Source organism: Lichenostomus cassidix, chromosome 2 (assembly GCF_008360975.1).
Source record: "Lichenostomus cassidix isolate B80296 chromosome 2, HeHo_3.0, whole genome shotgun sequence".
Classification (NCBI taxonomy): domain Eukaryota; kingdom Metazoa; phylum Chordata; class Aves; order Passeriformes; family Meliphagidae; genus Lichenostomus; species Lichenostomus cassidix.
The window spans coordinates 126,524,602-126,537,040 of record NC_139482.1 but is presented as its reverse complement, the minus strand read 5'-3'; the positions used below and the strand labels follow the sequence as shown (position 1 = coordinate 126,537,040).

At 41.2% G+C, this 12,439-nt stretch overlaps 2 protein-coding genes across 7 annotated transcripts in view; one reads left to right on the top strand and one right to left on the bottom strand.

The window, feature by feature from the left end:
* Positions 1-9,475, bottom strand: part of OSGIN2 (oxidative stress induced growth inhibitor family member 2) — a 19,770-nt gene extending 10,295 nt beyond the window's left edge. For 3 of the 4 annotated variants that reach the window (XR_014850186.1, XR_014850185.1, XM_085053161.1), the window contains exons 1-4: positions 9,339-9,475; positions 6,266-6,420; positions 2,084-2,220; positions 223-414 (exon numbers count right to left, since the gene is read on the bottom strand). Coding sequence is in view for 2 of the 4 variants with exons in the window: in XM_085053161.1 (XP_084909287.1) it covers positions 223-414; positions 2,084-2,220; positions 6,266-6,420; positions 9,339-9,382 (528 nt within the window). In the remaining 2 variants the exon portion in view is untranslated. Of the gene's footprint in view, positions 1-222; positions 415-2,083; positions 2,221-6,265; positions 6,421-8,806; positions 8,943-9,338 lie in introns of those variants that run through there. The other variant, XM_085053162.1, reaches the window with a different exon arrangement.
* Positions 8,919-12,439, top strand: LOC146442208 (uncharacterized). Of its 3 annotated transcripts, none has more exons than XR_014850188.1 (4): positions 8,919-9,005; positions 10,402-10,531; positions 10,658-10,695; positions 10,789-12,439. XR_014850188.1 is itself a non-coding variant. In XM_085053164.1 (4 exons), exons 1-4 carry the CDS (start codon positions 9,260-9,262, stop codon positions 10,791-10,793), a joined length of 486 nt encoding a protein of 161 aa, XP_084909290.1. In that variant the 5' UTR covers positions 9,225-9,259; the 3' UTR covers positions 10,794-12,439. The 3 variants fall into 3 exon arrangements, 2 of the variants coding, with proteins under 2 accessions (XP_084909290.1, XP_084909289.1); XM_085053164.1 differs by lacking the exon at positions 8,919-9,005 and adding an exon at positions 9,225-9,572; XM_085053163.1 differs by lacking the exons at positions 8,919-9,005; positions 10,789-12,439 and adding an exon at positions 9,225-9,572 and having other exon boundaries at positions 10,658-10,768.

Sequence of the window (12,439 nt, the reverse complement as noted above, 5' to 3'; positions counted from 1 at the left end):
AAAAAACCTGGTAATATGAGACAGCAGTCATGGTCACAAATACCCAAATAATAGGCAATTTTTTCCTTCCTTTCTCATATCCCCCACTTATCTGGGCTTTGGTTAACAAGCAGCTGAAACTGCAACTGGCATTACCATCTAAAACAGCCTTAGGTAGTAAGAAAAATCCCAAAACACAGAGTTATCAAGTTAGCCTAGGAGTGAGATGAAATTTTTACTCACATGCCAAGCCCCGCCAGGTGGTCCTTTTCCAAGCACTATGTGGGGAATATAATTATGCTGTTCTAACTTCCAGTGCAGAACAGGTGGGTAGTCATAGCCAAAGTCAGCATCAGGGTGAAGCAACGTATCAAAAAGCACTGCAACTGGGTTTGAGGAGCGTCCTTCAAGGCCTTCTGACAGGTACTCCAGATCCTGAAGGATGAAACATTTTGAAAAATGTTCATGCAACTTTTAATGTTCATCATGCTATTCAGATGTACAGAAGTTGAATTGCAAGAGAAAACACAATTAATTCAAGTTGCATTTTAGGTAAAGGTATTTAATGTAGAGATTCAATCAAAACACTTTTCAGAAATAACTGCTATGATTCAGTTCTTTGTAACTCTGAATAATAGATCTCACTGATTTAAAAATCACATGTTAGAAACAGTAATTCTGGGGCAAGTCAGGATTTGAAATTACTTGTAGAACAAGTATGTGGACAAACAGTCAAGAGATCAGAGCAACTTAGTAACTTCTATATTTATAGACAGCAGATAGCTTTTAACAAAGGACTGCTAATATTTCTAGGAGCGCCATTTTGATAAAGCAAAATTGGCATCTAAAAACATTAAGCTTTAAACATCTTTAAGCTTTAAACATCAAGAAAAGGCTCTTCTGACAGCTCTTAGCTAGTTCCAACCCTAACTACATTGTATCTTGAAATAATAGAGATATTATAAGCATTATTTTTAAGAATTAAAACTAGGACTATTTTACACAGCAGTTAATGTTGAGAAAAATTTCAAGAATATTGTAAAATGTTCACATTTCAGCATCTATTAACCAGCCTTGTTCTAAAAATTGCAGTATTTGCAAAAATGATGCAATAGCTAATACCTGAAGAAGAAATAGAGATTTGAAGAATGAATTGGGTATAAGGCAAATTTTTGCTGACAAAGACAGTACAGTTTAGCTTCCTAATTAGGCAAAATATCAGGGGGTCAGGGGATGATGAAGTATATTAAACATTTGTGGCCAAAATTTAGGCAACTTAGTCTCCTGCAAAACAAAAAGACCTTGAGACTTAGGGTAAACATTACATGCAAATAACAGAGCACTGAAACAAAAACACCCTCCAGAATCCAAAGCCAAACAAACACCTAACTTACCCCCTACAAACATAAATCCATGTTTGTATTTCAAATAAATTAGTCACAAAGGCAATACAGTGATAGCATTGTCAGTAATCCATCAGGAGTTCTTTGTGGTGAGTGGAAAATAGTGTTAACATGGCAAACAAATGGACAAGTGGAAAGAAAAATACTGAAGATTTTGCTAATCGAATCAGTCAGAAAATTGGATGTATCAATGGGTAAAAACTACAGTACAAGAGCAGCTGTGAACACAACACAAACACTGAAGGATGCATAGTGTTCCAAAAAGAAAAATGGATTGTGTTTATAGAGGATGTATGTCCCCAGTATAAGTAGAAGTGAACTCTTACTAAGAATTGTAGTATTTCCAAATATTTTAACTTGAACTATATGTACTTTAAGTATGTTAGTAGCACATGGTCCTTGGTGATGGTGCCCAAACAACCCAGGACACGACATCTGGAATTCCTGCATCAGCCGCTGACCAAGTGATGCTTTAGACACTCCTGGCAAGTAGTAAGAATGCAACAAACAGCAGACTGTAAAACCAAAAACACTACAAACAAAAAGCCCTTAAGAACCACAAAAAACACCACACACTCCAGGTTTGGATCTAATGGTCATGGGTCGATTCTATTTAAATTAAAAGAATAACAAAATAACTTAGTAATGCATTCATGCCTGGAGTAGGAAAAGAGCTAGACAAGATGGCAACGAAAGCTTACTTGATCAACAATGGAAAGATGTCGAGCTTCTTCTAATTTTGTATGTAGAATGGGGTTTGGGTGTATAGCTTCAGGAGACAAATATGGCCTGTATCCAGAGAGCAGGTAAGAAAGGCAAATTCCTGAAGGTCCATTTCCTATTAAAGAAAAGAATTACTGCTTTAGTAAAAATGTTTATAACCTACAGTTTGTTAATCACTAAACATACAGCAACAAAATAATACTAAGGTAGTATAATGCCAGACTGTCTTGACTCAAAGCAGCTTATAAACTTTGCAGTAAAATAGAGCTTTTTATAGGACCATCCTCCAAATAAATAGAGCAAAATATTTTTCAGGTAAAAAGAAACAAATGTATGACTTTTACACCATGAAACAAAATGCATATAAAGAAGTTCCCTAATTGAGTATGTCAAATTCACTATTCTTGAGTGAAAATGGCCTGACAAATAATGGTCTGCCTGTCAGTCACAGTGATATCTGAATATTATTGCCATCTTACAACTCTGCATTCCCACAGGCACTGTACAACACAGAGCAGAAAGACAATCTAGAGCATATGCTCTTCAGGTGTGTCCATAGAATAAAAGAAAGAAAGAGACAAGCAGAAAGCTTAAGACTGAAAGTCAGATGAGAAGTTACAGACACAGTGAAACAGCAATATAAAAGCTAAGTGAACACAGACCTCCCATAGTAAATGGTAAAGTAGAAGAAACTCATGTAAGACCACATTCATTGCTTAGCAAGAGTATCAACACTAACACCTTTATTGTTTGACTTGATTTGACTACTATTGGGTTTATAGCATTTTCTAATTTTTATATGTGTATTGCTGCAATTTTAATAGACACTTATTTTTAAAATGTTATTAAAGGTATGAGATAGATGGGACCAAAACATTACTGTAAGCTAAATGTCTCTATTTATTGACTAGTATTAAACAAAGTAGGGGACCATATTTATCATATGCAAATACAGTAGTAATATTCACATTGCAAAGTCAGACATCAAAAGCTATGGAAAGCTAAATCAGAAAAGTATGTGCTATGATACAGAATTTAAATATATGGCTATGTATTGTTATTTTTATAGCTCCTCTTCCTCATTAACTGAATGAAAAGGACAGTGTTCTCCTAATGAGACTCTTGTCAGTACTTTGCCTTTGTTTGCACACATGGTATTTAGTACACACTATCCAAATTCTGGGGTTAAGTTACTAATTTATACATACTTTTATATAGCACTCATTGTTGGATGTTAGCTCTTACTTCTAACCATTTCAGCTCTTGATGTCAAGAGTTCACAGGTCATTTCCCCATCACCTTTGCACACAGTATTTTGATCACCTGTTAACAATCTGACTTCTCCAATGCCTGTCTCTTCTCCGTTTTCTGATTCCTCAGTCCCTAAATCCCCCATTACTTTGCTGAGACCCTGTTCATTCCCAGTCTGTTCATACATTCTTCATACATTTTTCATACATTCTTTTTCCTCCTTCACCAGGCAATATTCACCTGATCCCCAGTGGCAAAATATCCCATACTTTATTACAAGGCTGTGCACAGAGACTGGTCACAGACATAGATTACAAGAAAATCATCTAAAGAATCTAAACACAGTGAAAAAGTTTTTCCTTACTCTCACTGTTCTGCCCTCCCACGTACAATCAACATACAACATCTGGATGTGCTTCAGACCAGGAATTTAAAGCTTAAAGAAGATGCAAGCCCCTCTTGTCACCCATTTGCCATGACATGGATGTGAGAAAAATGCAGCAATTAACTACCCATAACAAAATCAAATGAAATTATGAAAACACTTTAATCATACCAATAGTTCACAAGCATTCTCAGGGCTGAGTAAATTCTTAACTTTTTCGAATTATAACTTGAACACAGTTAAGAATTTACTATCTTTTTACAAATGCATAGCTAGCTTTTTTTGCTGCTGGGGTATAAACAAAGCTAGTCCGCAACGGAAAGAGGAAAATGCGTACCATATCCAGCGATGCCATGCTAAAGATTATTCCCACTGGATAAGGCTAAAAGAACTAAATGGGTAACAAATGTCGCCCAAACAAAGGCTGGCAAGGACCAAGGAGATTACTGAGGATGGAATTATGTTAAGGTGTATTACTGTCACTGAGCTCCCTGAACTTCTCTTGGACCGTCCAGAGAGCTGATCCAAACCCAGTTTCCATTCTTTAAGCAGATTGAGTCCAAGGGAAAGGAATTCCCTTGAGGATATGCTGTCAATAACAGCATATGCTGTCAAGATGAAGGCTCAGCCACAAGGTCTGCAATTAGACTTGCTATGATTTTCTCAGAAAATTCTTGGGAACAAGAGGAAAAAATCTTTTCAAAATGAGAAATTAATACCTGAGGGGTTTGTTCTTTATTTACACACAGTGCCTCCACTAACAGCTCTAACTGCAATTAAGAGATATTACTATTATACAAACTTGAGTTGTACAATCAATATAATTGAAAACTGTTCATTTAAGAAGCAGTCAGAAGTATGTTTGAATATCAGCAAAATCTTCTGATCAACAGCAAACTAGAATACAATCATCTTTATGTGTCTAAATTTAAAGCAAATATTCAACTTAAAGTATCATAACAGCGTTGTTATCTGGATGAGAAGTGACAACACTGTGTTTACATAGTAATGATCAAAACTAGTGAAGAAGACAAAAATGTTTAGCACAGAACATGCTCTAAACTGAAGAGTTTCAGAATGAAGTTGCTCAACCCCAACACACTCAAATGAAATGTATCAGTTTCTTCCCAACACAGGTACTACACAGAAGTTATCAAACCAGTAGACAGTGTGTTTAAATATGGGGAGGTGATGACAACTATTTTCATACTCTTCCACTACATTATCAAATCATTTTAGATCCCTTCGAAGGCTCTTCTGTGACAACAGGCTGCCAGTGGAGAAGATCAGCTTGCAAGGTGTCTCAAATGTGAAAAAAATTGTGATATGTGAAAAAGCATCTGGAGGATGGGGAAGTGGTCAAGGCAGCTGTGTTTGGTGTCAGCACGTGAAAGGGTGCTCTAGACAAAGTAAGTATTGAGCACAGGTATTTGCAAAACACATATTTGCAAAACTAAACAGTGAAAAGTGAGTCATTAACCATATGGCAAACCTATACAAAGGCTGACAAAATGCCAGGAAACCGTTCACTTCAGCTGTGAGGCAGAACTTATGAAGTGATTCATGTCTGTCACATACACACAAGTCTATTACATGAGCAGTATTTTAAACTATCATAGAGAGAGCTTTGAGAACAGGCAGTGTACAAAAAACAGTCTTTCAAAATTGTGGAGACTTACTGTGAACACAATTATGTTGCATTATCAACCTCCACAATCTCTGCTCGTTTGCAGGTACTTGCTCTAGTCCCAACAGCTTTGGACTAGATTATTGAAAACCTTCTTTACTCCAGATCTTTCCTTTATCTCCTCATGAAGTCATGGCAATAATGAGCTGATGACCAGCTGTTGCTGAAAAACCTTGGCCCAATACACATCATCCTGGCACTCTCAATTAAGTTGTGTACCTATGGAACCTCCTCCCTCTGTTATCCTGTCATTCAGCAACATTTTACAAGCCTTCAGGTGTTCGATCAAGACTACAATTTATTGTTTTAAACTACCTGAATTGACTTGGATTCATTTTGGAAAAGATAGGAGAATATTTAGACATTAGTGATGGATGCAACAGAGAAAAAGGCAATTTATTAAGAGGTTAGCACCTAACCAACATACAGCACACACTTCACATTATGCTTTTCAGTCTCCCATGTGACCCCACAGATTTCTACTGGTGTGTACAATCGACAACTTCCATGCATCCTGAAATAGACATATCACATTAATCAAACCCTATGTTATCAATACTAGAATCAATACAGTTCTTCCATTAATACTCCCATATCTGCTGCCAAATAACACAGCTCATTTTCTCAAAGCACAATTTGAATTCAAATATACTCCAGCAAGTCCCTTAATATAATTTTATGCTACTGTTGTTAATTATAACAACTGTATTACTCTAAAAAACATCTTCACTGTAAGGGTTCTAAGCACTAGTTATTTAATGATAAATTATCTCATGCAGCAGGTCTGTAAAGGCAATGGCAGTGACAGTAAATTTTTAAAAAAGGGGGAAAACTCACCTATTATTACTACAGGCAGAGTAAGAAGGGAGTCCCCAGGCAGAACAGTTTCTTCAATTAAAGGCATTCTTTTAATCTTCCTCCCAAGGCTGTCACCAAAGTACTGAACAAAGGAATTCAAAAGCTGTCCTTCGGTTTCAGTGCCGCTGTAAGTTCTAATTAAGAAGACAGATGGGAGAAAACTAAAATGAAACAGTGAACTGTTGTCAGAAAAGTCTCTTCAAAAATAAAGTCACTTCTGATGTTTTACTTTAAGAGCTAGGAATCTGGCAAAATCAATACCAAAACAGCTATGTTTTATCCAATCTACACAATTTTCAGCACAGCTTTCCTAACAGAAGACTTTAAAAAAGTCCACTTTGTCCTACCAAGTCTACAGAAGGATAACAAAAAGGCACAGATGGCTCTGCAGAAATGTAGATTTTTAATCTCAGTTTATACAAAGCCAAAGTATAACCACAAGCATTATTTTAATCCCACACACAGTAGAACTCATTCCTCATTATCTTTATCAAATGAGGAGATACACACTGCCTAGCCAATTAACAACATTAAGGCCCGACAAAGCCTGAAGGAGCAGCTAAAGTACAACAGCAGCGTTCACATACGTTCCTGCTGGCTGAGCAGCACACTGGACTTCACCTCAACAAACTTTCACTGAGAAGGAAGGCTGGTGAAAGCTGGTGGTGGTGTGAGGATGGATACTTGTGAAGTGATCTCTTTAGGTCCCAGGCATAACCCATCCTACCACTGTTAAATGTTTTTACAGAAGAATTGCCATGCAGTCAGGTCAGTTCCTGCACAGCAGACTGCTTTCACCACTAGCCATTTTCCTAGATTTCTCAGTTCTTTCTCTGCAAAATCTATTTAAGTTTCTCTTGTAACTCTTCACCGTCTAGATGTGCTTCTAGACGGCAAAGACTTGTCTTATAATGTTTTCTGCTTAATTATTTAGAAGCCCTTTCCAAAACCTTTCCAGGTCATTGAAGAAGCACACAGTATCAGTCTAGCTAGAAAGACTGAGTCAAATTAAAACCAGTCTGTTACTGCAGTTATTTTGTCAAGTCTTCAAAGTAAGGACAATCAATTTTTAATTAAAAATACACCTATCAACAGTTCTAAAAATGTTTCTCTTTACAAATACGTTAATTATTAACAATAAATAGAAGTACTCATATCTATTTCTTAAGAACTTGCACATCTGAAAGCTATTCTAGTGTTTCAGCAATTATTTTCTACACAGGACCAAAACTGTAAGACACTGATCCAATTCCCAGGGTCTTCAAGAAGCCACATACACTACGTACTGCCTCAACTCCCACAGCACCCAAGTTTCTGTTTCAAAAGCTTTTGTCAATGGGGAAGTCTGAAGTAAACTGGAGACAGAGCTGTGCAGTAAGAACAGCATTAGCACACTCTGTAACACATTTCTCTGATGGCATTGTTAAAAAGGGTGGGGAGCTATTCTGAGGTTGCATTTATTTTGGAAAGTGCATGATATCAGTATTCCCTGCAGTACAACAAAAAATGTTGCAAACTACAAGCTTACTGTTTGATTACAGCTGCGTATTTGCCCTTGCAGACACCCAACACACAAACAGCATGAGCTGGATGAAGACAAGGCGTCAGAGCAGGGATATCTAATTATCATACTGATTTTTTCACCTCTGCTTTTAGAAAGGAACAGGTAGACTATTTTATTTTCCAGCCTTTGCTCAAAGTTGACTTCGACAATAATACCTTATACTTTGCAAAAGACAGGCTTAAAGGGAGCATGGATGCTTCAGTTTGGTTTTATTAAACTTGCTGAGCTTGATGGTACATAAAACCGATAGAAACATTTCAAAACCTCCTTTAAGGGATATATGCACAATGCTGTAGGCTACAAAAGAATCTTTTAACAATAAAAACGTTGCTTCTGTGTAGTTTAGTGTATCACGAACTACCAAACTGGTAATTTTGCACAGGAACATCTGCACACAATGTGCAGTTTCTCGTTCATTGCACAGGAACATCTGCACGCAAAGTGCAGTGCATACGAAGGACTGCTGTCAGGAGCAGGTTCTTCCTTTGCAAGAACATCATACCGGAACCCAGCAAGATCTAAAGTTAGGGGCCACCACCTTCCTAACCTCTGAACAACACTGAAAGCCACCAGGTATCACAAGTTTTTATCTTGATAAATGGTAGACAGCTTTGCAGTGGTGGTGATTTGGCACAATTACCTATGGCTCTAGCACTGCAGACATGCAAGCGGGCACAAGATGAGTCAGTTCCAGCACTAGTGCTTAGTTTATCTTATGCTGGTCACACCAAATAACCTCGAGAATTACATTCTGTCAACCTCCCAGATTTTAAACATGTGCAAACGTGCACCATTGTTTTTGCTTTTTTTTTAACGTAAAAAACCCATTAAGAGAAAAAAACCACAACATAGACATAGTTTTTTTCCCATTTGAAACAGATAATAATAATTATTTGATAATAACTCCTAATTTGCTGCAGGTTATTAAAATAAACGCTGCAGGGTATTAATAATACCTTTTCCAAGTATCAGCTTGGAAAGATCCTAGAATACACTACGTACTTGCAGGGGGAAAAAACCCCAAAAAACAGAAAGAAACCGACTGTGGTGGGCGGTTAACAGAAAACTCGTTATATAAAAGGAATCTGAATTTGGTCTCAAGCTGACACTTCGAGAAGCGAATTTAGCGCTGCCGGACTGCTGGATTTCCTGCAGGTACGCGGGCGAAGCGGTGCCCATCAGGGCCGGCATCCCGGGCGGTGCGGCGCTGCGAGCCCCGCAGCGAAAGCGAGCATCAGTGGCTCGGGCTGCCCGCGGCTCGGCTGCGCCTCGGCGCTGCCCAAGGTCACGGCGCGCCCGCCCGGGCCCCGCCGCCGCCCTCCCTTCCGTTCCCTTCCCCGCCGGGGCCGTGCGGAGCCGGGCAGCGCCGCGCTCGCCGCCGCAGCCCCGCGGAGGCCGCAGCCCCGCCGATGTCCCCGTCCTGCCCGCACCGCCCCCGCCCGCTGCCCGGCTCCCGCGCCGTCCCTCCGCTCCCCGCCGCCGCCTCACCTGAAGTGACCGGCCAGGGAGCAGCGGCAGCACCACACGGGCATGGGGAGCGCCGGCGGGGCCCAGCGATGAGGCTGCGGGGGGACACCGCACGCCAGCTCCCGCTCCTCCTCCTGCCGCCGCCACAGTGGGGCCCGCGCGGCGCGGTCCCTCCTCCCCGCTCACATGCGGCACCGGGTCACACGCGGGAGGAGGAGCCGCCGCCAGCACCGGGAGGGAGGAGGGACGAGCGGGGTGAGCAGAGAGGAGGAGAGGGAGAGGAACGGAGGGGAGAGTGCCGCTTCCTCCTGCCGGCGCTGCCGCGGCTCCGCTCCCTCTCCCGCTCCCGCAGGAGGATGCGGGATGCACCGCCTCCCCGGGGAGAGCGGGGAGGGAGGGAGCGGAGCGCCGGCCTGGCACGCGCGGAGGATGAGCGGGAACTCGGCGCAGCGGCGCGAGGCCCCCTGCCCGGTGAGGGGCTGCCGTTCCTCAGGGCAATCACAGCCCGGCCCGGTGAGGGGCCGCCGTTCCTCAGGGCGCTCACAGCCCTGCCCGGTGAGGGGCTGCCGTTCCTCAGGGCAATCACAGCCCTGCCCCGTGAGGGGCCGCCGTTCCTCAGGGCGCTCACAGCCCTGCCCCGTGAGGGGCTGCCGTTCCTCAGGGCGCTCACAGCCCTGCCCGGTGAGGGGCTGCCGTTCCTCAGGGCGCTCACAGCCCTGCCCGGTGAGGGGCTGCCGTTCCTCAGGGCGCTCACAGCCCTGCCCGGTGAGGGGCTGCCGTTCCTCAGGGCAATCACATCCCGGCCCGGTGAGGGGCTGCCGTTCCTCAGGGCGCTCACAGCCCGGCCCGGTGAGGGGCTGCCGTTCCCCAGGGCATTCACGCCAGGCTGAGGGGGCTGTCACGGGAGGCTCCCGGCCCGCAGCATCCCGATGTGCCCCATTTGGTTTCTCGTGAGATGCACATGAAGTTGACAGAAATCAATTACAAATTTTTCGACGCACCTTCTGACTAACAGCACCCTATTCTGGGTTAGTTGCCTTGAATTGTGTCTCATCATAAATATTTTGCGGCGGCGCTTATTTAGGGAGAAAGCATTGCTTCCCCAGTCGCTCCCATCTCAGTGGCTGTGGTTGGCAGGACCTCAGGAGGTCATCCAGTCCACCCCCCTGCCCAAGCAGGACCGCCCTGAGCCAGCTGTCCAAACGCAGGGCCAGGTGAGTTTAGAGTATCCCCAAGGATGGAGACTTCATGACCTCCCTGAGCAACCTGCTCAGATGTTTGACTACTCTAACAATGAAAACGTGTTTCCTTATGTTCTTGTGGATTTTCTTGTCTTTCAGTTTGTGCCCATTGACTCTCATCCTTTCCCGGGGACCCAGTGAGTTCGCTCCCATCTTCTGATGAAGTCTTCTTCATCCCCTTCCATTAGGTATTTATGGATTAAGATTCCTCCAACCCTTCTCTTCCACAGGCTGAACAGTTCCAGCTTTTCAGCCTCTGCTTATAGTCTACTGAGACATCCATGGCTTACACTACTTTTCTCTGTCAAAGTCTACCAAACAGTAAGTGTGAATGCCAATAAAATCTATGACTATGTATTAAACAATTGCAGCCTTTCACACAGAGTTAAACTTGACAATTAGAAATGTCTTCTCTGTGAATCTGTTCTATAAATCCACAATACCAAGATCTTATGTCTGAACTGGCTATTGGTAGCTGACAGTCTAGTTCACCTCAAGGTTGTTCATTCAACAGACTGTTATGTCTGTAGTCAGCAAATAATTACTGTTTAATAGATCTGGTCTGGTTTCAGTAGAAAGGATGACTTTATATTTATTAGATATGTGCCCTATAAAAGCTTAAGGCAAAAAACCACAGGAGCTGAGTTGTACCACTGAGGAAATACAGAATATTGATATAAAATCTGTATTTTGAAAGAATGAAACACATTCAGTTAAACACATTGTTCTTGAAGTGCAGCACCAGGTCTAATATGTCTTTAGACCAGAATTAACAAGCTGAAGCTGCATTTAGCTTTCTCTGTCCTCAAAAATACTGCCTTTAGCCCAGGAAACTATGTGAATTATTTTTATGTTGACCAGATAACTCATTCAAATAGCAATTTAAATATTCATACTGTTTTACTAAAACTGTGTTCTGTTTTTCACTGAGTTGCAGAAAACTAAACAGATGTTGGAAGAAAATATTATTTTTTTTCACATAGTAGTTTGTACATAGTCAGGGCAACCTCCTCCCAGATACAAAACTCCAGGTCTGCAGGACTTCACACTTCAAAGAAAATAGCTATAACCAAGCATAAGTTCTGGGGGTTTCACCAGCTACTTGGTGGCAGTGTCAGATGACATTGACTTCAAAATCTACATATTAAGGGCATATTTGACTTTAAGTACCACCCTTATTTCCTCCCATAAGTGAATCTGGCTATCTAGAATATAGCACAGATCCTCAGCTATACTGGTACTATTATTAGTTTGTGCTCTTATCTTTATATACACTTGAGAAGAAAAGCAAACACACCTGTGTCCACATCCAGTATTGGGACATGTCTTTCCCCAGCATGTTTTCACATTTAAAATTAAAAAATTATATTGGACGTTACGTTTGTGATATAAAAAGGTAGTTTGGAAAAGGGACAAATGGGGCTTCTCTGGAAATTAAATTCTGTATAGGTGTCCTGATTTACAATTAATTATAAGTTTCTCCCAGAAGTAAAATTTCTGTTCCCTTTAAATTCTGTGTGTTAGCCTGGATTTTTCAAATATCTTTTTTTTTTTTTTTTTTTTTTGGGTGGGGGGGATTTATTTGAAATCCATGTCTCAGAATAGAATGTATTTTCTTTAGATGCACCTTTGTATTAGTTGTTTATCACTAAGGTTGGAACAAATGGGAACTGACTAAAACACACCAAGCCACAGCAAACATTTCCTCATGTTTTAAAGGGATCTATTTTTCCTGTTGAGTTCATTTCTCTTAACAGATTCAGGCAGTTATTACCTGTCATGTATATTCCAAATCTTTAAATTTTAAATCATGCTAGCCAATAAGCTAATTTAAACCTCCTTTCTTGGCTAACACTTACTATAATAATTTAGATAATAATA

Excerpts from the sequence above, each read along its gene's own strand:
- LOC146442208 (XM_085053163.1), top strand. The coding sequence starts at position 9,260 with ATGTCCCCGTCCTGCCCGCACCGCCCCCGCCCGCTGCCCGGCTCCCGC. Across the intron at positions 9,573-10,401 it reads AGGGAGGAGGGACGAGCGGG|GGAGAAAGCATTGCTTCCCC; the intron begins GTGAGCAGAGAG and ends GCGCTTATTTAG. Across the intron at positions 10,532-10,657 it reads CTGTCCAAACGCAGGGCCAG|TTTGTGCCCATTGACTCTCA; the intron begins GTGAGTTTAGAG and ends CTTGTCTTTCAG.